The sequence below is a fragment of the Hylaeus volcanicus genome, chromosome 7, assembly GCF_026283585.1.
Source record: "Hylaeus volcanicus isolate JK05 chromosome 7, UHH_iyHylVolc1.0_haploid, whole genome shotgun sequence".
NCBI classification, from domain to species: Eukaryota; Metazoa; Arthropoda; class Insecta; order Hymenoptera; family Colletidae; genus Hylaeus; species Hylaeus volcanicus.
In genome coordinates this window covers 457593-481556 of record NC_071982.1, presented here as the reverse complement: position 1 = coordinate 481556, position 23964 = coordinate 457593, and the positions used below count along the sequence as shown (strand labels likewise).

Sequence of the window (23964 nt, the reverse complement as noted above, 5' to 3'; positions counted from 1 at the left end):
ACGTTCTATCAAACGAAAATTGATGAAATGTTTTTACGGAGAAAACTTCGTAAAATCAATGGTAGTTATTGCAATACTCAGTGTCTAAATATATCCATATTAAACAATTTTTGGAAGCAGAGGTGTTGAATGATCGATTTGAAATCTTAAGATATATATCGTTAGAAATTATTGTTTGAAACGAGAGAAGTACGCCACTCGGTGCTGAAACTCGGTATCATAACAAGTTTTTCTGCCATTATTCGTAAACAGTTACCATAAATACGGTATGGAATTGTACACTTTGTGCCAAAATATCCTTTTCTCGACAAGATTGTGTGATTGTGTGATTCAACTAGATTCAGATGTTTGGATTGTAAAAGCCAATGTAAAATCTGTGATTTAATTAACTTTTATAGATTTGGAGCACTATTGATATGCAAAATGTAATTTTCTGACACGTAATTGTTGGTAAATGGAAATAAAATGTTCGACATGTTCATGTGTACATATTGGTCCGTAATACCATTAATTGCACGAATCGGACCAACGACCCGGAACATCATAACTTTCCAAACATTTATGAAAACGCTTTAGCGCAATTCACCGTTCACTTCGCACATTTTTCATAAATTTTTTCATTACTAATCATCGAATATACGATTTTATAAAAATACCCCATCTCGTTGAAAAAGACGCCAATGACCTTGAAATCTCGGATAATATGACCTTGACATAGTTCTTTTGTTTATCATACTATGTCCCATTTAAAAGCAAACAATGTTTTCCGCGACAGTTTGTTCTATCATGAAAGAGAGATATTTGAGATGTAAGAGTTAGGTAGAACACCCCGTCGAGTGTCGATGAGTCGATTTATACTTTGGAATGATAGGACACCGCGGGGTGTGGCCGGGCAATGTCATCATAGTAGATGTATTTATACGCAAACCTGTTTGTAATAATCGGATGAGTCTTTCCCGGACTCAGTATCGTTTAAGCCACCAAAGTTATCGAACGCACGTATCATGAACGCACGTATCATGAACGCTCTCTGGACCAAGTGGTGTATTATTATTCTCGTTTCGTTGTTTAACGTAGCCCAGGTGAACGTGGCTCAATATGTTCCTCCGAATGTCAGAGTGGAGCCACTCTATCCAGTAGGGATACGAATGTCCATTCCACGTGAGTAATGTTTCTTGAGAAATCTAATTGAATTTTATTAACAAGAGAAGTAACTAGACCCAAGTCGGCTCTATTCAGAAATAACGATAATAACAATAACCAAAGTACGTGGTGATTATTTAGATTTAGAATATTAGGTATCTCGTCGACTTAGATGACCTTGAAATATCTCATCATGGTCAACATTCTAAAAACTTTTTCCTGTATCCGTGATCAATTACTACGTATTATATTCCTAAAGTTTGAGATACGTTCGAGGTAGGGATTCCAATGACTTTGGAATATATTATTCAGGGTCAATGTCCTGAGGGACTTTACTTATACATACATATACAGGGTGTATCACCTAGTTCTTACATCTTAAATATCTCGCATGTCTTTTGCGATAGAAAAAAATGTTACATCGATAATTCATGCTCCTTGGAGACCTTTCACAAAACGTAAACAAAGATAAGAGATTATACCACATTCATTAAAAGACAAAATTGCTTATGTTCGTTCGGTTCGATACTTTCCGCGATTAATCAAACAAATTAATAGGGACAAGTACAAGCTTTAGCTTTTTTTCTGAGTAATTAGACAGAAAGTGATACAGGACAAAATTTTAATGAAAAACAACTTTTGATTACGTCATTTTTTAATTTGATGCAACGATGCAAGTATAATATGCGCACGCAAATTTGAAATTTTTATGAAAGTTCGTTTCTATCGATGCTGAGAAAAGGGACTTGCTTAGTTTGTCGACTAAAAGACTCATAAAAAAAAAACATACTAATTGCCTCGCAACAAACGATGCCTTCTGCCATCAGACGAAAACGGGATCACTTTGGTGGCATTCCACGTCAAGTTCAACGAAAACTTCCAAGGTCTCGAAGCAGGAACCATTGCCAGAGATATTGTAAAAGTGCGAGGCGGTCGATGGACTTACGAAGATCGAAGCACGAGGCTCAAACAGGGCGATATTATTTATTATTGGATTCATGTAATTTACAATGGATTAGGGTATAATTTACTTGATCAGCAGCATGTGGTCAGAGGTTGGTTTCGTTAAAATAAAAAGATCGAGGGTTTTCCAGAAAGGGTTTTAGGAGTTTCAAAAAATATACTCAATTTTTTGAAATCTGTATGAAGGTACACGATTCTAATTAAACCTGGAAGATGATAACTTTCAAGTGTGACTACACCGACAGGATTGTTTTATTATTAAAAAAACAAAATGCTAAAGCCCCATTTGTAAAACCCTTCATTTCTTAATCCACTGTAATTTACTTTGTATTTTTTTCAATTTAAGAATTCATATATGTTTATTATTTATTAATTAATTTTTTAGAAATGTATCGTTACGATGGGACGCGCGTGAGCGGGCAAAGTTCTGGCACCTGCAATACGAAAGTTTCCTATTACGATAAAAATACTCATAATTTAAAACAACACAGTGTTTGTTCGGGTCAATTAATTTTCGAAGAAACATTCGATTCATTCAACGCAAGTCGATGGACAATTATCGAACGTTTTGCAGACTCTCCGGTAAGTGTAACGTTTATAAAGTTTCTTATATGAATTTCTTTTCCTGTTTACATTATATTCATCTGGAGAAGTAACAAAAATTTTAGAAAAACAAATACGAGACACCAAAGTGTAAATATTTATAGCGAAACAAGATTAATCCAGCAAAAAAAATCAATGATCTTCGTATAGAGCATTTTTAATAGACTTGTTGTGAAAGTTTCTCGGAAAATCCGTTCTTCTTTCCTCTACACAGATCTATTTCTTACGAATTTGTTTACTGAATCATAAATAATCTGAACTGCGTGACCCGTTTCGTGCGACTTTTCTCTTAAATATTTGTCCAACTTTATTGCACTTTATGCTGTTCCTTTTGCATGTAACAATAAAAAGTATTTCCTGAAGGTTGACCCATTAACGAAGAGTTTGCAAATAAATTTGCACGTTTGACGTTTTAATAAATTAATTCAGAATAATTTGCATAAAAGCCTGATCGTTATACCTCGATAAAAAGGATCAAATGTAAACCAACAGGAGAGTAATTTTATAATAAAAGAATTGTATCTCTCTTCATTTCAGAACGACGAGTTTGTCATGTACATGAACAGTGATAAAAACGTCGAAGTAAACAATGGCGAATTACATATTAAACCGGTTCTCACCGAAAGTAAATTTGGACTAGAATTCGTGCGGTCTGGAATCCTGAACTTGGACAAGTAAGAATATCGTTATTATAATTCTTTAAACAAAACACAATAGTTGTACGTTATGTGAAGCATGTTTCATATATTTTCAGTTGTACCGGCGTAGCTGGAACCGCGGAGTGCAAACGCAACGCGATTGGCTCGCAGATTTTGCCGCCTATAATGTCAGGACGTTTGAATACTAAACAATCTTTCAATTTCTTATATGGAAAAGTTGAAATTCGTGCCAAACTCCCGCGCGGCGATTGGATATATCCTCGTAAGTTCCGTTTTATGTTTAAAACTAACAACAACGTCATACTTGATATTGTAATTATACTAATCACAGCGCGCGCTACTCGATGTTTCATGTTTTTATTACTATTTCTACTATCGCTATTTTATTTCAGTGATCAGCCTAGAAAGTACGGAACCTCGTTCGAAAGATAAGAAACTCTATTGCGATATCTTAGTCGCTCATTCGGTTGGCAATCCCACGTTAACGACACACAACAACGAAGATATAAGTGGACGCGTCCTTCTGGGCGGTGCATTCGCGATTAATCTAGATCAACATTTATTGCAGGACAATAGAATGGATCTTCCTATGAAAACTTCGAGCTCGTTGTGGTCTGACGACTATCATGTGTACGAACTAGAGTGGAAAAGCGGTAGTGTCTCGGTTAAAGTCGATGGCGAACAGTATGGTCAGCAACAAGTGACGTACGATGTACCAGTAAGTGTATGGAATGTATCTAACTTTTAATTACTCATCTGTAGAAATTATGCAACCTGTATAATATTACTGGATCTAGTGCTTATGTATATGCATTGTAGGTTTATCTTAACATGGGTCTAGCTGTTGGAGGCCACATCATCTTCCCTGATAATTCGACAAGTGGCAACTATGATAAACCTTGGAGAAATGTAGCTTCAAAGGTACTTGCAGTTAGTTTTATTACCAATTGTAGGTTAAGAAAATATTAACAGTTCAATACCATGTATTACAGGCACTTTATAACTTCTACACCAAGAAAGACAAGTGGCTAGAGTCGTGGACGGGAAGCGACACTGGCCTTCACATAGACTATATCAAGGTGTGGTCAGGCTAAGCACCATACTATTTATTTTAATTTAGGAATCTCTAAGAACATGTACATCAGTTCTTTTATTATCTATCATTGTATATACAATAGAAACTCCTTTACTGGCACAAATCATTTTATAATGGGCTTAACTAAAATTTTTAAAACTTAATATTTTTCTTTGCATTATTTTAACTAAACCTTTTTAACAAAACCTTATATTGTGATATCAATGTTTATACATAAAATTCAATTAACTATTAGAATAAGCATTTGAGATTTTAATCTCGGACCGTTTAAAAGTTAAGTATATTCTTCCCTCGACTAGATTCGAACGTTCTAATCAAACGATAGGTTAAATTATTGGATTTCTAAACTTTTAACTTGCATTTTTGGACTTTTCAGGTCAAAAACTATAAGATTTGATAAGTTTTAACCAAAAAAAAAAAACGGGCCTCTGAGACAAAGTTCAGCCTACTTCTAAGTAATTCGTGAATCGTGAACGTTTGTCTAACGATGCATTATAATTATTTATTTCATTCACTGTCAAAAACACAGAGGCAAAAAGTAACCTCAAAGTTTGCGCTATAAACACATCAAACAAACAGTATCGGTAGCGCCATCTTACAGAAACGGTGGGAACTATTTTCACTTCAAACTTGGGCGTTTTACCACCGATTGCACCATTTGAATCGTGTTGCAGGATGCCATCCTAATTTCGACCATAGTTGCCAACTTTGGAGAGTTGAGTAACTAAGTGTGAGTTTGTATATCGCGTATCGTATAGTCGTATAGATATAATACGCAGACGTATCACTAAAGTAAAGTTTCCATAATAATAAAAAGACAATGTTTATGTGAAGCAAACTACAGTGCGGCTATCAACTTTGCACGTTTTACTTAAATACTGGGTCTACGAAACAGATGTCTGTTTAATAGTACGTATATTATGTTCAAACACTATCCATTCCAAACATATTTTTATAATTTGTGAATTTGTTTATCAGTCATTTATAACTTGATACTAAATACTTCAAAGAAATATCTTCAATCAATTTGTGATTTTTGAATATACACAAACTGTTTACACTGAAAATTTCAATAGACATGGTCAAGGTCAATAGTGACGTAGTAAAGGAAGACAAAAATTAACCCTTCGACAGTTTAGTGCGTCGCTCAGAACGGGAGACGCACGCGATATAGACCTATACTGTTTCAAATTTGTTCTTTCATAACAAACCAGAATAACCTGTTAAACAGAAGGTAACAAACAACAAAGAAATATCTCTGAAATATATTATATTTAGTTGCTTACAACAATTACTACTAATTTCGAACATGAAATGGAATAAACATTGTGTTCGTCGTACTTTGTCACTTTTAATGATTAGTATGTGACAGACAACGTTAAAAAAGGATTTAATCGTTTTTAATCTGTTTTTACGCATTGTTTTTAATTTATTACATTTTAAATAGAGTCTTTCAAACTACCTTTAATATTAAAACATACAATAGTTATCTAATAACCAACATTTCATATAAACAATATTATGGAATAAACTTATAAAATAATCATTCATATTATAGCACAGACATTCAGTATTAATGCATGCAAACAATTTTCAATAAATGGATCATGATTAAATCCCCTTTATGAATTCACAATTTATGTTTAATTTCTGTAATATCTTACAAGTAAATAAAAGGAAAATTCCGCTTATATTTCATTAAAATAAAGGATAAGATTTATTTCACTGCAAACTTCGCAGATTCTTTATTCTTTAACCTGCACTTGAGTTTATATCAAATTTTCTTCAAATATTTAAACTAATACATAAACCATGTTGTAAAGCTATTTATAAACTTATAAAAATACTCCTCTACGTTTCCCTTCTCGCTTAAATGTCATTTTCCTTTTTTTCTTAATTTTCTCTACAACTTCTGGGTACTCAGGTTCAGGTGGCGGTAACAAACTTGTGATATGTTTGTTATAAAGTTGCAACATATCTAGTGCTGACAAGTTTTTAGCTTTGAATATCACACTGTCACCTGACACTACAACAGACAAATGTAAGAATATGACACTGTATTTGGTTACAAAAAAATTTTCATTTTTATACAGAATTTTTATTTCGAATATGATTGTATTTCATTTATTTACTTTGAAATTATTTTTAAGTAATTTTGTACATTACAAAGTTAAAAAATAAAAGTTACCAATTAACGGAAAAACTTTGAATAAAGTAATATAATACTCACCTAATTTCATTGTAATTGTAGAATCTGACGAATCAGACGTAACTACTGGTTTCACAATGCATTTAGGATTTGTTGCAATAATCTTTGGAGTTGTAATTTGAAAGAGAAAATGTCTGTAAATTTATTACATATGTGCATTGGTAATTTGGTCAATACTTTTGTAATATTTCAGACAAAATGGAACAAGTGAAACAGAAAAAACAATTCAGAGAATTAAAACAACTACGAGCATTTCCAGTGGGAAAATATGATACTCTACTTTCCGTGCTTGGGGAGGTATGTGCATATGGACAATGTAACGGTAAGTTTGAAATATTTTCATAATTATATAACTGGCAAGAAATTCTAAAGTACAAGATAAACTTTTCTCTATTAATATTTTTAACTAAATTCGAGACACAAATAACAATTTTGTGTTGCAGAAAGAAGTATTTACTGACAATGTTATGAGACCATTGCTACTTAATTATCATGTTGTTATTAAATATTATTATATTAATAAAACATATTCTTTTGATTGAGACAAATAGAGCAAAATGTAAAAGTAATAGATTTTATAAAATATTAAATGTATGTAACACAGTAATTACTTTAGTAAAAATCACAGTTTATGTATTTGAATACTTGTATGAATTACTTGGAGCTTCTTCTACTTTGTCTAACGTTCTTTTATATACAGATAACAATTAATGCCACAATACATGTGTAAATAATTGAAAACTTGTTGAACATAGAAACATTAATATTGTATGCTAAATATTAAAAATGTCATATTTTAAATGTACACTCTTCAAAATTAATATACTTATTATGATAATACACATATATGATAATATGTGTAGTCTTTCAAAAGAATACTCTTCAAGTCACTAAATTTTTACAGAATCTTTTCAGAATGTGAAGTTTAAATCATTTTCAATTTTTAATAATACTTTATTACAATATAAACCATAACGAAATATAAGATCAATGGTGTCTATACAAGTGTTAATCTTTTTTAACCACTCAAAATTCTGACGTAAGCATGATCCGATACATGCATAATATATGTATTTTCCAATAATCTAAGTTAAGCGCTGAAAATACATAAATAAAATCGTTGTGAATGGGTTTATGATTAACAATAAACGATATACTGTTCGTTATAAATTTAAATAAAAAATGTAACTAATTGACTGTATTTATAAGAATTGATTAAATTGTAAAGAAACTGATGAACTAACCTTACTTCGACAGCATGATCAAGGAAGGGATCGAATTTTACGTGAATTGATTGAACTGGTTTCAAACTTAAGGTCTTTAATTGCTTTGCTATTGCACTTATGAGTCCACTTGATCGCGTTCTGGTTCCAGAAAAGGCAATCGACATTTCGAAAATCGAACACACAATCACACGTAATATTCGTTCCAGTTTATTCCCTTTACAATGGTTTTATAACTTCATTCACGTTACTCCTACTCATGGTAATAGTTTCATAGTCGAAACATTAGGTGGAGCTACTATACTATACCGTGTGACGTTTGCGCAGATCAGTCTGCTCTTGCCTGAGGTGCGCCATCTTTGACTTTACATAGTCGATGGTCGGGGTTAGGTTATGATGAGACGCTAAGTTATGGCATCTAGGAAGTGCAAAGTGGTGCAAAGTTAATTTTAAAGTCTAAAGAGGTCTCGTTCGAGACAATTCCCTAATCCACGCGTTGAAGAATGTGAAGATCTGTGATGTTTAATTTGAAGACCTTTTCAAATTGGAGAATTATCTACAAATAGAACTATACTACCAACTCTTCCTTTGCCAGGTGTGTATATGTTAACAAAAAGTATGTGATATTTGTTTTATTATTTATAATTTTAATATTATGTAGATCTTGAGAAATACAACAGAAATTGTGTCTATGGATACACACTTTATTTTATTTAATTATTTTAAATAGTTGCATCTTATTTTCATACCAGTCAAAATTTGCCCAGGTCTCATACAAAACATGCTATAAACTATATTTATGCATAGACTATAAATAATTTTCATATTTTCCAGATTCCATTGATGTCAACTGTTTGCTGTGTTGTCAACTAATGTGTTATATGTATATGTATTATATTGTGTAGTTAAATTATGTGTATTAATATTATTATCTTAAAAATTTTATGTACATATTAAGTAATAAAAAATTTGTTATATTATATTATTTGAAACGACTTAAATCCTTTGAATTGTGTCTTTTTCCCCGATTTACTCATTTACAATCATTTAAATTTCCCGCTGCATATACATGCGAATCGGTTCTTCACTTTAATTCGCACAAGAGACGTAGGTGGCAGCCCCAACCGCCATAAACTTGGCTTGAATCCATAGTACATAGTACGTGAGTTTGGGCATCCTGATGGAATTTATAATTTGTTAAGTGGCGTACGAGTGATTCGTTTAGAAAAGATCCCGTGGAAGAGATGCAACGCGCAGAGGAAAGGACATTTGAGAGAAACGGCGAACGAAGGAATAACGGAACGGCGGATCGCGTAGCGGAAAGACCGAAAGGGAAGGACGCAGAGGTTAGGACGAGGAGGTTAGGGTCAATGACAACATGCAGGACAAAAGGACTAAAGGATGCAGGATTAGCCGGCTCAGAGGGTGAGCGAATTCCCAGCAGTACACGTGGCGGACTCGCGCAAGGATTTCGTACTAGCTGGATATTATGAACCGAACAGTGGACTATAAATTAATATCAATCATCATGCAGCACTCTCTTTGTTTTGAAGCGTTTCATGGCTCGATTATCCCCTTTTCTTTAACAATATACTTCTACAACTCATTCGACAAAACGACAGAATGTAATTCATAAAATCATGTGACAGATTTAATCATTGACAGTTCTTGTCGGTTTGCTTTTTTTCTATCCAGGAGTGGAAAGTCTTGTCGCTTGCGAGTCATGTGATTTTGTTGTTGGAGTCATCTTGTCGAATGAACTATAGTAGTGTTCTTTGAAGTCAGCTTCAGGTGATCTAAATTATAACAAATTTACGATTTAGGTGTTATTCAGGTGTTGTTATGTTTCAGAATATAATATTTGTTTATATCATCAGGCAACAAACATCTTAAAGAAATAAAATATTGAACAAAATTAATGCCAACCATGAGATAATCCAACACGAATACTTACAAATTAATGAAGTAGAAACTGATCAAGTTAGTAACAAGTTTTCTGAGTATAGTGAAAAATAAATTTTTAAGAAGATTGTATCTATGTTTGACAGTAGTTTGTGGAATGAAATTGTCATGTAACAAAACGTTATTATATCTTATTCAATATATATTACTTTAAACTTAAAATTAAGATTTCAATTATTTTTAATTTGTAATACGAATTAAAAGAGGGCGCTTATATTCCAAGTTGCATTAGAACGCTAGTAACTCTAGCGCGGCTCCTGGTTATAACGCAAAATATAGTTATTACGTTAATGTACAGCATTATATACGCTATAATTGTAATGGAAGAATTATTTTTTGTTAATTTCAAATTTACCGTATGTTTTCGCATCAATTTTGAATTTAAGCGCTACCAAGTTCTGAAGTTTTACATTGTTTAAAATCAATAATTCGTAATCCACTTTTCTCAATGTAAATATAACCGCGCGAGATATATACAATATATACATTGATTACACGTGCAGATATCCAATAAGAAAGTAATATACTAGAGAAATTATATTCTACATACGATTATCTGCTCTAGTATGACGTAAGCCGCCTATGATAGGCGCAGAATTCTACGCCGTTCTCATGATGGTGTGCGGCTCGAACCTTCATGAATCATTTGACCTAGATACACCAAATTACATATCCCAATAGATCAATGATAATTTGTCAATAAATTTTGCGATATTAATATATATTAATGTGCGCCACTTTAACTATGCAATTTTTAGTTTAAAATTTAATTAAAAATCAGAAATATTTCTCCCTAAAATGAATAATAATGTAAATAAAGATTAGTCCTATTTATAAAATTTTGAGATTGTTCTTATTTATACTATTATTGTATTATTATATATCATATTAGTTTTTTAAATGACAATGAAATATAGGATTAATGTTATATCAGTGTTATAATATGTTATAAGAATTTTTCAAATATCATGATTATTGTTGCATATGCATTCATAATTTGTCACTAGATACTTCTAACATCGTTGGATAATTTGTATATACAGTATCTTTTAATTTATCATTTCGTCGCAGATTTTACCGCGCATTACAAAAATTCAAGTACACTCACACATACAAACACATTTCAAAAGGTTACTAATAACTTACCTTATCTGGTCTCATATCTGACAGTAACTACAATTTTCTCTTGAATAGACTGAAAAGTATTCAATATTATAATATGTTTCTTAAACATTTTTTATACCATACCTTTAGGAAATAGTATTTTGTCATATTTCCTAAATATTTTATACCTGCAAAAAGATAAATGAAAATGGACTTTTATTTAAAAACCAGAAGTTGATCTATAACATTTCAAAAATTAAGTAATTTTATAGAAATATGCTATACTCTGAATTAAACTTCCTCTAAATAAAATTATTTAAGATAAAGAAAGATTGTATTGGTCCACTAATATTGGAAATCATCAGAATGATGACATTATGTTATTATATTTTTAGCTCCCACAACTGGACTTCAGACAAATTCTTCTCTTGGGACAACTGGAATAACTGGGAACAATGTTGTGACTTCTAATTCTGTAGGACACGTTCCTGCACAACAAACACACGTTGCTCCACAACCTCCTGAACTACCAAGTAAGTATTATATTTCAAAGTCACTTTATAAAGTTTCCCTCGTTATAGTATTTATGGTGTATATCATGTGATCACATGAAATGTGTATCACATTTGCATATAGTGTGGTTTCGACAATAGGTCAAAATGCATAGGAATGCTGAAGTAGTAAAGTCTACATACATATAAAATTGTATTCTGTAAGAATTGCATGCAATAAATATGTTATAACAAATAAGTCAACATTTAATGTACAATTACACTATATTATAATTGTTAAATATTTAAAAAAAATTAATAATAAATTTTTGTAAACAGAATTATATTACATGTTACTACAACATTCTTTGTTAATTTTTTATTTATATGTGTTATATAATTTCTATTATCTCAAAAAATACAAATTTGTAATAATCATAAAAATAATGAAAATACAGTAGCTAATATAATCTAGGTTATATTATTTCATATTCACAATATAAAGAAAATTCATATGTAGAATTATAAATTTATTAATATTGTATAGTATTGAAAGTAATTGTAATTAGTTACACGTTTAAAACACTGAAAAATATCTTAATATAATATCATGTGTATAGCTGTTATTTATTGAATCAATTAACATTTATTGTTAACACATAGTGAAATCTCACTAGTACAGTATAACTTGTTAAATATAACTAAAATGCTGTGCACATAAATATTAAATACAGCTTTTTTAAGAAACACTTGAAATTTATTCTACAGGTTTTAGTGTAATAAATCTTGAGAGAATAAATGCAACTAAAAATGTTCCTCCTACAAAACAGGCAACAAAAATATACCATGTTTCTTCATCAAAGACATCTGTAAAAGCTGGCACCTGATTATAAATAGTGTCAATAAGTTTCATATTATAATTTTTATTATTTGAGGTATGACTAGCCATTTTGTAAATAAGTTTGTTTGAAATAGATTTAGAAAAGTGAACGCAAGTAACTAATTAAATCTTATAAAAAAAAATTGGTAATTCTCTATAATATTTACGATACAATATTCTCTTAAGATATTTTATCTTTTTACCTATCCTTATGACTGTATTAAATTTATTTTACTGTTTAAAAAATTGCGAATGCACAAGCATATGATTAAACTGCTAATAAACTTATAAGAATATTCTTATATGTTTACTTTCCTGCTTAAGTTTCTTCTTTTTTTTTTTCTTTACTTTCTTCTTTTCTGCAACCGTTTCACTTCTAGATTCAAATTCAGATCATAGAGTTGTAAAATATTCAGAGATGTGAAGTGTGTACTTTGAAATATCACACTATCATTTGATACTAAAAGATAGAAATACAAGAATATTTATCTTAAACAAATACCATTTTTATACAAAATTTAAATTTTAAATACACCATTTTATGTCATTTATCCTGTCTAAATTAGTAATTACTTTGAAACTATTCTTAAACTCTTGTATTTATACACATACATTTTTGTATATATCTATTAAGAAGTTAAATAATATAAGATGTACTCACATAACTTCAATATAATTGTGGCTTCCAACAAATCAGAGGTGACTTGTGGTTTTACAATGCAACAAGAATATATTACAATAGTCTTTGGAGCAGTACTATAAAAAAAAAGATTTCTGTAAATACATTATACATATACATTGTTCTAGATAACTTTTCATCACACTGAAATATCTAGCAATGATTATTCTTTTTATTTATTTCAAAATTGTTTGACATATTCTACATTGCTAACTATTTTTTAAATATTTCAGACAAAATGGAACAAACAGAACAAAACAAACAATTCAGAGACTTGAAACAACAACCACATCCAGTGGAAAAATTTGATTCTCTTATTACTGTGCTTGGAGAGGTCTGTGGATTTGGATGTAATGGTGAGTTTAACATATTTTTATAATTATCTAACCGATAAGATTTACAAGATCATGAATCAAACTTTTTGGAATAAATAAATAACTGAATTTTTATTGTTTTTCTATTAAGATGTACTGTTTCTTCTAGACAGAAAAGTACGAGAAGTGATATAATATACTTATTGTGATTGGGAATCCCTATAAGAGGTGTCACACTGTTATTTCTATTCAAGAACATGATTTTTGCTAGCTTTATCATTTCACTAATCCAACCGATTAAAAATTTATAAATTGTAAATTTTATGACTGCACATAGCTGTCATATAGAAAATTTTGATTCAAATCGATAGCAATCAGAGATATTTTAAAAAGCACTGACCTCGGTGTAGAATATTAAAAGAAATTGACTGAATACAGGACATTTCTACGATTTTTAAATACGAGACGTTTACTTACTTTTACTATTTCATTCTTGCCAAGTTATTACAATGGTTATTTTAAGCTTGATCTATTCAACTATTTCTATAGATCATGTGGATGTAAATTGATATCACGTTACCTATGTCGATTTAATCAACACAGTACGTGAAACGGAAAAAAATCCGTGAGAGAAGCTCCACCCGTGAACACATGTAAACGGAAAGCTTGTTCTAAAAATACGAACGTTCACATCGTCTGCTAGATATTAGAGTGCACATGCGCATAGTATTGACGTCATCGCATACAACCAAATGTTTGCAGAATGCAGTTAGATTCTTAATTATTGAAAGACATGCGCGACCTAGTAAATAATATTTATACTTCTTTTTCGAATAATACCATATTTATCCAATGCAAACTACAATAGATTAATAAATTATCAAAATTATTTTAAAACACGAGTAAAATTACGTAAAATTTTTCATCAAAAATGGATGCATGATTATTAGTATAATCGTATATTATTCGTTGTAAATTGAAACTAATCGACTGTATTTTCAAGAATTGATTAATATCTAAAGAAATATCTGCAAATGGAACTTGAATGAACTAACCTTGTTTCCAAAGCTCCATGATAGTCGGAATTAAATGATGAACTGATTTTATTGGATTTAAAGTTAAAGACGTTAATTGAATTACAATGACACTTATGGGTTCTTTTGAATACAATATGCATACAAATTCAACTAAACGGAAACTACATTTCAAAATTGAATACGAAATTCACGTATACTATTCGTCCTCGTGGGTGGGTCCTCATGTCTCAGTTCATCTATATACACCTTCAACTACTTATTCACAGAACTACTAGTTGCTGCATACCAGCAGAGTTGTGCAAAACCCTAAGCTTCGAATCCACCTGAAGTTTGCTGATTTGTTTGTCTTGTTTTCGTCTTTGGAAAATGTTCAAAAGAGGAAACGAGACAAACATATGGGCAATTTTCAAGTTTATTTGAAATCTAGGGTTTTTCCCAACTCAGTGGTCTATTTGATACTAAATATTTTGCAGGTATCTTTGTTTGTCCAATATATGGAGCAAATAACAAATATGATATCTATGGAGCAAATCAATTCATATTTTTTACATTTGGCGACTGTAAGCTCTAGTAAGTTTAACCATTAATCGTTGTAACAGCGCCATCTAGCATTTCAGCCGCACAAGTAGTAGCGTGTCAAGATGGCGGAGGGATAGGAGAAGTTTATGACTTGCCCTTCTCGCGATAGAGAGTCTCTGTCGTCGGGTGTACGCTGATTGGTCAAGGTAAGACCAATTGGAATCACAATGGTGGTAGCCATTGCAGAAGGTAGTCTCGTTCGCAGTGCGTGTGTAGAGAAGTGTGTCGTGTGGTCATTGGGTTTTGTGTTCAATTTTTTACTTATTTATTAGTGATTATCTGGTATTTTTCATCGTCAGCTGCGAAAATGTATCCTGTAGGACAGCGTAAGTATCTCACTGTACACATTTTCACGTGGGATATCGAAGAATATTCGAAAACGGATCCTTTTGTATTCGTCTAAGCAAGAATAAGGGTATCGCTGTCGAACGGTTCTGGTCCTTTGTTCCTCTTTGATTACTTCGAGCCAATCCAAATTTTGTAAAACGATGATTACGTTAACGGGATGTACGTGTAATAAATTTCAAATTTATGGAATCAAAGGAAATTTGGAGAAGGCCTTAAAGGTATCTCGTTCAACAGACAACGTGTCGTCACATCTCATCCGTCAGTTACCGATAACGTATGATTTAGAAATGTTGGAGTACTTGGAAAAAATAAGCTGTGCCAAATACTCGAATGTTTCAAATGGCTCGAATAGATTAGTAGTTCTCTAATACTCTCGAGTGGTTAAATAAATCCTGCATGTTCGAAACAAAGTTGGAATACCCGACTGGTATCGAATCAATGAATTAGAATTTTTTCCAGCTGTAATAAATTCCACATAATATATTTTACTTCCGTCGCGTAAGGAAATTTATCATTCTCCCTATCTTTCCTTTCGCAAAAATACCTTCCATTTATATTATCGTAACTTAGTAATGCAAGAATCTTAAACTAATCGAATAGACATACGAATATTAACAAGTATCTTAACTACTTGTTAATTTCCGATTCATTGTTTACATTCAACTTCAAATTTCCGCGAATTTTTCAAACAGATCGAATTTATACGAGGTAGCAAAAATGTTGGAATAGATCGAATTTGTTTGAGGGTGTACTTGCGGAAGGCACCGGTGGCCGATCGTATTATGAGGGATACGAAAAGGGCTCAGATATAAAATGTTAGCTTCGTCAATTTATGCGTTTACAAGATACAGGTTTTCAATTATAAATCCGTCATAATAGTTTTTCGATCCTTTGGATGCTATATTCAGGAACAATGTAAGAATGCTGAGAGCTGAGAGTGTGGTGTGATCGGTTTGTTTTATCCGTTGAAAATACGAAGCATAAATGTGAGATAGTTTCGAGTCGTGTCGTGATGTGTATGTTAGTGTTAACTCGATTTTTCTAATGGCGTTATCAGTCCCAAATGATCCTCTTAAAGGAAAGTGGAATATAGAAAGACTTGTTTTAGAGGTATTAGAGTCACGAAAGATGTGATCTTTTGGTGTCAAAGTGTTGGTCTATTACCACCTCAGCGGAAATGCCCGAAAGATGGATAGACGGCTTTCTATTTAAACAAATTTGTAAAATAATATTATAACATGTTCGAAAGAAACGATCACAATGAATCAATCACAGCTTCCTCTAAAGTACCTGTATCTTTTAAACGGGTGAATTCCCGAAGTTAACATTTTATATTTGGTGTCCTTACACACTCTTCGTAACATCCGCCAAATTTCATACCAATTAGTCACCGCGATACTTTTCGGAATAATATCCTTATTTGATATACTCAAAGTATTGCTTGATCGATCAAATACTTTGTCTGATTCGATAAACGGTATTTTATTTGTTTCGGATTTGGAACTATTCAAAAAATTCAAACAGTCAATATAGGTTAGTATAGAGTTATAGATGAAAGTACCTAAACTGATGTTTGTTTTGTTACATATGTATGCTTCATGTGAATCATTCTAACCTTGTAATTCTTGGCTAAAACTTCATTAAAACCAGAAATCTTTTTGATTAAAAACCAAATATATTTTTTATGAAAATTAATGTCATTGTAGATGAATTAATTGAAATAGAAAGCACATCAAGTTATATCAAAATATTAAAAACTACACATCCTAAGACAGGATAAGGTTTCTATTTTTAATTATTTTATTTTATCTTGTGTGATAATTAATCATTAGTGTTATTCTAAAGCTTCTATATCGTAAAAATATTGATTACTCAAAAAGTTTATCATATTTAATCATTGATAGTGTATTTATGTTCTAATGATGTTATAATACCAGTATAGCAATTAACACATAATTAAATATCATCTGCAGTAAAATGTTGATTTAGTGGACCCTAATCTATGTTGGTATCTCCTTAAGTTATTTGGTAAATCAAGGTTTTACCATAGGACAGAACATCTAAATTTATTATTTCTCATGCGGTTATAATTTGTAATTTAACAAATAGAATATGATCTTGAAAATTTTCAAGATCATTTTAAATGATCTAAAACAAAAAAGTTTGATTCAATCTATTAACATGGGAAATAATCAAGGTAACCAAATTATGATTTTTTCATATTTTCAGCGCCCACAGCTGGGCCCTCAACAAGTGCTTCTGTTGGAACAGCAGGAGCAACTGGGAGTACTGTTGTGGCTCCTAGTTCTTTAGGACTTGTTCCTACACAACAAACACACACTCCTCCTCAACCCCCTGAACTGCCAAGTAAGTGTTTCTAAATATTTCTTAAATTTTGTCCTTTTAATATTTATGATACCTATTGAGTGATCAATAATGAAGAAAGTATTATATATCGAACAAAAAAGTGTAATAGAAATTTAATTAAAGTACTAAATTTGAAAATTCAACTGTAATTTTTTGAAACTGTTTATGCTGTTCAATAAAAGTACCTCATTTCTTGATTAAATAAATTTAAAATAAAATAGGTAAATTAAAAATGGAAGTTAAAAAGTCGGTATGATGTGTTTTAAAATAAAAGATGAATAAGAAACGCATATTATTACAGTGTTTTCATGTCCTCGGAGACCAGATATTGGACGTGAAGGCAGACCAATCAGTTTAAGAGCTAATCACTTCCAAATTACAATACCACGTGGTTATGTGCATCATTATGATATTAACATCCAACCTGATAAATGTCCTCGTAAAGTTAATAGGGAAATTATAGAAACAATGGTTCACGCGTATAGTAAAATATTTGGAACTCTGAAGCCTGTGTTTGATGGCAGAAATAATCTGTATACAAGGGATCCCTTGCCCATTGGTGCTGAGAAAATAGAATTAGAGGTAATTACAATATTAATAAAAGTTTGTGCTGTTACATTTTTTAAATATTGAATCGTTAATAATAATTTTTGTATAGGTAACGCTACCTGGTGAGGGTAAAGATAGAGTTTTCAGAGTGGTGATAAAATGGGTGGCTCAAGTTTCTCTGTTTGCTTTAGAAGAAGCTCTAGAAGGACGTACAAGACAAATTCCATATGATGCTATACTTGCTTTAGATGTTGTAATGAGGCATTTACCATCTATGACATATACTCCAGTAGGTAGATCATTTTTTAGTACACCAGATGGATATTATCACCCATTAGGTGGTGGCAGAGAAGTATGGTTTGGCTTTCATCAGTCTGTTAGACCATCTCAGTGGAAAATGATGTTGAATATCGATGGTACATATAAAATTTATTTTCACATTTCATTACTATATTAATTGATTTCTCATATAACATATGGTTTATTATTATAGTCTCTGCAACTGCATTTTATAAAGCACAACCTGTCATAGAATTTATGTGCGAAGTATTAGATATTCGAGACATAAACGAACAAAAGAAGCCCCTTACAGATTCTCAACGAGTTAAATTTACCAAAGAAATTAAAGGTCTTAAAATCGAAATTACGCACTGCGGAACAATGAGACGAAAGTATAGAGTATGTAACGTTACACGCAAACCTGCCCAGATGCAATCGTAAGTATACATGAAAGCAATTTTGTTATTTTAAATATGACTGATATTCATTGAGTACAAATTTTAGATTCCCATTACAATTGGAAAATGGACAAACGGTTGAATGTACTGTTGCAAAATACTTCTTAGATAAATACAAAATGAAGTTGCGTTATTCGCATCTTCCTTGCCTACAAGTCGGACAAGAACACAAACATACATATTTACCGCTTGAGGTGTGTTGGATCTAATATTTATCATACAATTCGTAATTAAACATTTATACAATATATATGTAATATTTCACAATAAATATATTAACAGGTTTGCAACATTGTTGCTGGACAACGTTGCATCAAGAAATTGACTGACATGCAGACATCCACCATGATAAAAGCCACAGCCCGTTCTGCTCCAGATCGTGAACGAGAAATAAACAACTTAGTTAAAAGAGCCGATTTTAATAACGATTCATACGTTCAAGAATTTGGCTTGACAATATCGAATAATATGGTGGAAGTTAGGGGTCGTATTCTAGCTCCACCCAAGCTACAGTACGGAGGGCGCTTGAGTTCCCTCAGTTGTCAGGTAAGAGACTTTCAAATCAATTAGTCAGATATAGCTAAATAACACATTTGTCTTTGCATTATGTTTGGTAAGGATCCTTTTTGTGGTATTGTATATTATACAGTTGCTAAGTGAGATTTAGTTTTTCTAATTTTTAATTATGTATAACAGAGTTCGGCACGTTTGCTCTGAGCAAGTCAGCGCTGAGCGACTTCCCCCACTTTCATACTAGATCTGTGTTTCTCTAAGTACTTACTTACATGAAGTCCTAGAAAGAGAGGGAGAGAGGAGAGAGAGATGGAGTTGCTCTTGCAAGCGTGAGGATTGCAGTGGATAGTGAGACAGTATCACGAGTGGGGGAAGCCTCAACGCCTTGTTCTCCTGCAGTGTCGAACCCTGATCTAAAACATCTTATTCGTTGAGAGGGCCTGTATCATTAGATCGAAACGAGTACAACTTTCATCTAGAGCCTTCAAGCAGTATGAATTGTAAGAAACGAGTCTTAAAACGTTTCTTAATTCGTTTCTTAATTAGTTTTGACAAAATATCTATAGAAAGAATAATACACATTTTATGATATTCAGTAATGTATGTATATATTCTTTTTCCTAAAGGCAAAGAACCAGGCCTCACCAATTCAAGGTGTATGGGACATGCGTGGCAAACAATTCTTCACGGGCGTGGAAATCAGAGTTTGGGCAATAGCTTGTTTTGCACCACAAAGAAGCGTTCGCGAAGACTCAATACGGCTGTTTATAGCACAATTGCAAAGAATAAGCAATGATGCTGGAATGCCCATTATTGGGCAACCATGTTTCTGTAAATATGCTACTGGGCCAGATCAAGTGGAACCCATGTTTAAATATTTAAAAATGACATTTGCATCGTTGCAGCTTGTGTGTATTATACTGCCTGGAAAAACTCCTGTATATGGTAATTGTATAGATTTTATATTTCATACATGTATATAATAAAATATCAGTAACGTATGTAATCTTGTTTTGTATCTTATTTGCCTATAGCTGAAGTCAAAAGAGTTGGAGATACATTACTGGGTATGGCAACTCAATGTGTACAGGCAAAAAATGTTAATAAAACATCACCGCAAACGTTGTCTAATTTATGCCTGAAGATTAATGTAAAGTTAGGTGGCATTAATAATATTTTAGTACCCAGTTTTCGGCCAAAGGTGTTTGACGAACCTGTCATATTCTTTGGAGCCGATGTAACTCATCCACCTGCTGGAGATAATAAAAAACCTAGCATAGCCGCAGTGGTTGCTAGTATGGATGCTCATCCATCTCGATACGCAGCTACTGTTAGAGTTCAACAGCACAGACAAGAGATCATTCAAGAACTTAGTTCAATGGTGATGTAAGTATATTATTGCAATATATATCATAAGTCTTCAGTTAATAATGCTTCCACTTTCAGGTCATTCTATCAGTTATTTTATAAAAATATTTTTTTTTTTTTTTCAGGGAACTTCTCCTTAGATTTTATAAAAGCACTGGGGGATATAAACCACATAGAATAATTCTTTACCGCGATGGTGTCTCAGAAGGACAATTCTTGCACGTCTTGCAGCATGAGTTAACTGCCATTCGCGAAGCTTGCATGAAACTCGAAGATGATTACAAACCTGGGGTAACATTCATCGTAGTACAGAAAAGACATCACACGCGATTATTTTGTTCGGATAAGAAAGAACAAAGCGGAAGAAGTGGAAACATCCCAGCGGGTACAACAGTTGATATTTGTATAACGCATCCCACCGAGTTTGACTTCTACTTATGTAGTCACCAAGGCATCCAGGTATTATTTGAATATCGACGATTAAGTACTGCTTTATAGATATTTTATCTTATTTGACATAAATATCATATTGTGCGTACAGGGCACTTCACGACCATCGCATTATCATGTACTCTGGGATGATAATCACTTCGAAAGTGACGAATTACAGACTCTTACGTATCAACTATGTCACACATATGTTAGGTGTACAAGATCCGTTAGTATACCTGCGCCAGCATATTATGCTCATCTTGTAGCATTCCGAGCCAGATATCATTTGGTAGAAAAAGAACATGATAGGTAAGTAAAATATCGTATTTATAAAACATAATATAAAATTTTGTTTCCAATTTTTTATCAATTTTTTTGTACTAATATTTTGTTAATACGTTATTCAATGTTTCAGTGGAGAAGGATCTCATCAGTCGGGCTGCAGCGAAGACAGAACACCAGGTGCAATGGCAAGAGCTATCACAGTTCATGCAAACACAAAGCGAGTTATGTACTTTGCATAATTCTTCTTCTTTAAGCCTTTCTCATACACATGCCACTATATAATATCATCAAAATTATAATCACCATATCTTGCATGTGGATATTTCTAGACTGCTTAAATGCTAGAGAATTAATCTTGCGTGGCCAATTTTTTTGCTTGTTTAAATAAGTCTGTCCAATACCTTGAATGTGTCGAGTAAATTTATATCAAATTTTTTTCCCCTTCCTTTTTAGTATTCTATTTTAACATATCGACTAGGTTTTGGACAGACTTTCCAAACATTTTAGGAAGTAGGTTCTAAAAGAGGTGCTTTTAGTTAATCATGTTTTGGATTAGATTATGACGTACGCAGCTTGACTCATGAGACGTTTCGCGGTATAGACAACATGGACGAATAATAGAACAAACAGATCAGCTGTTGTACATATTACGCTTATTTTATTTTTAGATGTTGAATTTGTAGGATACAAAATAGTACTCTAGCATTTGTAGTATACAAAAACACAATGCTGCACGAATTCATCGTTGTATGAATCGCTTACGAGACTGTTATCTCGTTTATGCGTAATTATCATATTGTGTGGGATGAATTAACTATTTTTTGTAAAAAGACTAGACATGTGGGTCATGCGGTAATGAAAAAAGAAATTGGCATGGTACTTCTTATCGTGCCAAAGCATATTCGTGATCATGCTCGTACGATTCTCTATAAATATATTTATGACACCTATCATATTTATCATAAGCACTCAAAAAATTAGTCACTCAAGTAATAAAATGTTGATAGGGAGATGCAAATAAATAAAAGATTTGTAAATGTTAACTGTCAAAGCCTCCAAGCCAATGGCCAAAATAAGTTAGGAATCTATCGTAATAAAATCCAAAGTTGTGGCAAGTTGATTAAATACAGTGTTATACAACAGTGTTATATCATAAGAGTTGTAAACAACATTGTGCCACATTGGCTGAATGATATCTTTTATTTTTGAGTTTTGTCTAAATCTAATGTCATTTGTCGGGATTGTTTAAGATACTTGGAATATTGATTTGAACAGAAGTCAGTGAATCGGGGAAGTTTCGCATAATTACTGACTGTTGAAAGTGGCATAAATAATCAAGGGTCATTCTATATATAAGGGGACGTAGTTAAACACGATATTATTGAATAATTATTATGTAGAGCGAAAACCAAGAATATACATTTTATTCAATTTATTTTAGTTTTGTTTACATTAGTATTTTGCATGTGGCACAGAAATTATCCTGTGCGCTTATGTAAGAAAAGCTAACAATAAGACGCAGCTGATAATGGGGTAGCACTTTATTCATATCAATTACGCATTGTTGTTAACATTTCGAAGGTAAATGGGTACCTTTTATGTGGTATTTAAGACAACGGAACGATATCTGTTCAAAAAAATACAAAAGCTTAAGTTAAACCTACATGGCATTAGATTTGGGCTAATGACAAAGACCCAACAATGCAAAAAATGATTTGATTAATAGTAGGATAAGGATAATTCAGTGATTGAAAAATAGGTGAGAAATATAATGTGAATTATATATGGAATTATATAATGTGGAATCATAGGATAAGTTATTATATTTGTCGTGTAACGCAAATTTTAAAGTCCTCAAATTTATATTCTAACGAATTCTTCATTCATGATTCGGACGCAAATAGAATCTATTTACATGGAACAATAATCGTAATCAACACAATAACTGTATTAAGAGCCTTACAAGCAACTACACTGTAGAGCCAATAGATAGGATAATGAAATGTATAAATATGTATTGAATACCGTGCGCAAGAAATCGTTTACTGTATATTGCTAGAATCATTAATGCACTAGTAACGTTTTAGATGATCTTCATTCTTACAAACACAACGTTTAATTTTCTTTTAATCTAACAGTATTAAGAATAGTAAAACGTATCAGTACACGATCGAAGTAAAAAACATTGTTCTCGAATACACCGACGGGGTGTTGGAAATTTTCCTTAAATCTAAATGCGGACACATTAATATATATTAATATCATTTGAGATATCGTGACTTGTGTCATCTGGAATGTGTGGAATATTGTGTATTAATGATTCTAATTTTAGATTTTTAAGTACTAAAACGTTAATATTATCGCGGAAAGTATGAAAAGGACCCTCACGTACCACTAATTAATATTTATTCTAGTTGTAAATT

At 32.0% G+C, this 23964-nt stretch overlaps 4 protein-coding genes across 13 annotated transcripts; 2 read left to right on the top strand and 2 right to left on the bottom strand.

The window, feature by feature from the left end:
- Positions 1–949: 949 nt before the first annotated feature.
- Positions 950–4607, top strand: LOC128880493 (beta-1,3-glucan-binding protein 2-like). Its single transcript, XM_054130654.1, has 8 exons — positions 950–1161; positions 1971–2198; positions 2492–2688; positions 3247–3383; positions 3464–3630; positions 3761–4086; positions 4188–4289; positions 4361–4607. Exons 1-8 carry the CDS (start codon positions 1005–1007, stop codon positions 4460–4462), a joined length of 1416 nt encoding a protein of 471 aa, XP_053986629.1. The 5' UTR covers positions 950–1004; the 3' UTR covers positions 4463–4607.
- A 129-nt stretch (positions 4608–4736) lies between these two features.
- On the top strand, positions 4737–23958 carry LOC128880492 (protein argonaute-2). 10 transcript variants are annotated; one of them, XM_054130647.1, is made up of 18 exons: positions 4737–5070; positions 5139–5373; positions 6867–6970; positions 8224–8491; positions 8731–9321; positions 11358–11495; positions 13246–13368; positions 17520–17657; positions 17959–18239; positions 18316–18622; positions 18700–18922; positions 18990–19137; positions 19226–19489; positions 20083–20401; positions 20491–20842; positions 20950–21283; positions 21366–21565; positions 21672–23958. In XM_054130647.1, exons 5-18 carry the CDS (start codon positions 9141–9143, stop codon positions 21778–21780), a joined length of 3117 nt encoding a protein of 1038 aa, XP_053986622.1. In that variant the 5' UTR covers positions 4737–5070; positions 5139–5373; positions 6867–6970; positions 8224–8491; positions 8731–9140; the 3' UTR covers positions 21781–23958. The 10 variants fall into 10 exon arrangements, with proteins under 10 accessions (XP_053986622.1, XP_053986621.1, XP_053986625.1 ...); XM_054130646.1 differs by having other exon boundaries at positions 4737–5373; XM_054130643.1 differs by lacking the exon at positions 4737–5070 and having other exon boundaries at positions 5362–5373; positions 6867–6995.
- Positions 5964–8198, bottom strand: LOC128880494 (39S ribosomal protein L53, mitochondrial). Its single transcript, XM_054130655.1, has 3 exons — positions 7918–8198; positions 6695–6807; positions 5964–6490 (listed from the first exon to the last, which is right to left on the bottom strand). Exons 1-3 carry the CDS (start codon positions 8061–8063, stop codon positions 6300–6302), a joined length of 450 nt encoding a protein of 149 aa, XP_053986630.1. The 5' UTR covers positions 8064–8198; the 3' UTR covers positions 5964–6299.
- On the bottom strand, positions 12523–14676 carry LOC128880495 (uncharacterized). The gene is made up of 3 exons (XM_054130656.1): positions 14382–14676; positions 12995–13089; positions 12523–12793 (listed from the first exon to the last, which is right to left on the bottom strand). The coding sequence occupies exons 1-3, from the start codon at positions 14501–14503 to the stop codon at positions 12678–12680; spliced, it is 333 nt and encodes a 110-aa protein (XP_053986631.1). The 5' UTR covers positions 14504–14676; the 3' UTR covers positions 12523–12677.
- Positions 23959–23964: the final 6 nt, after the last annotated feature.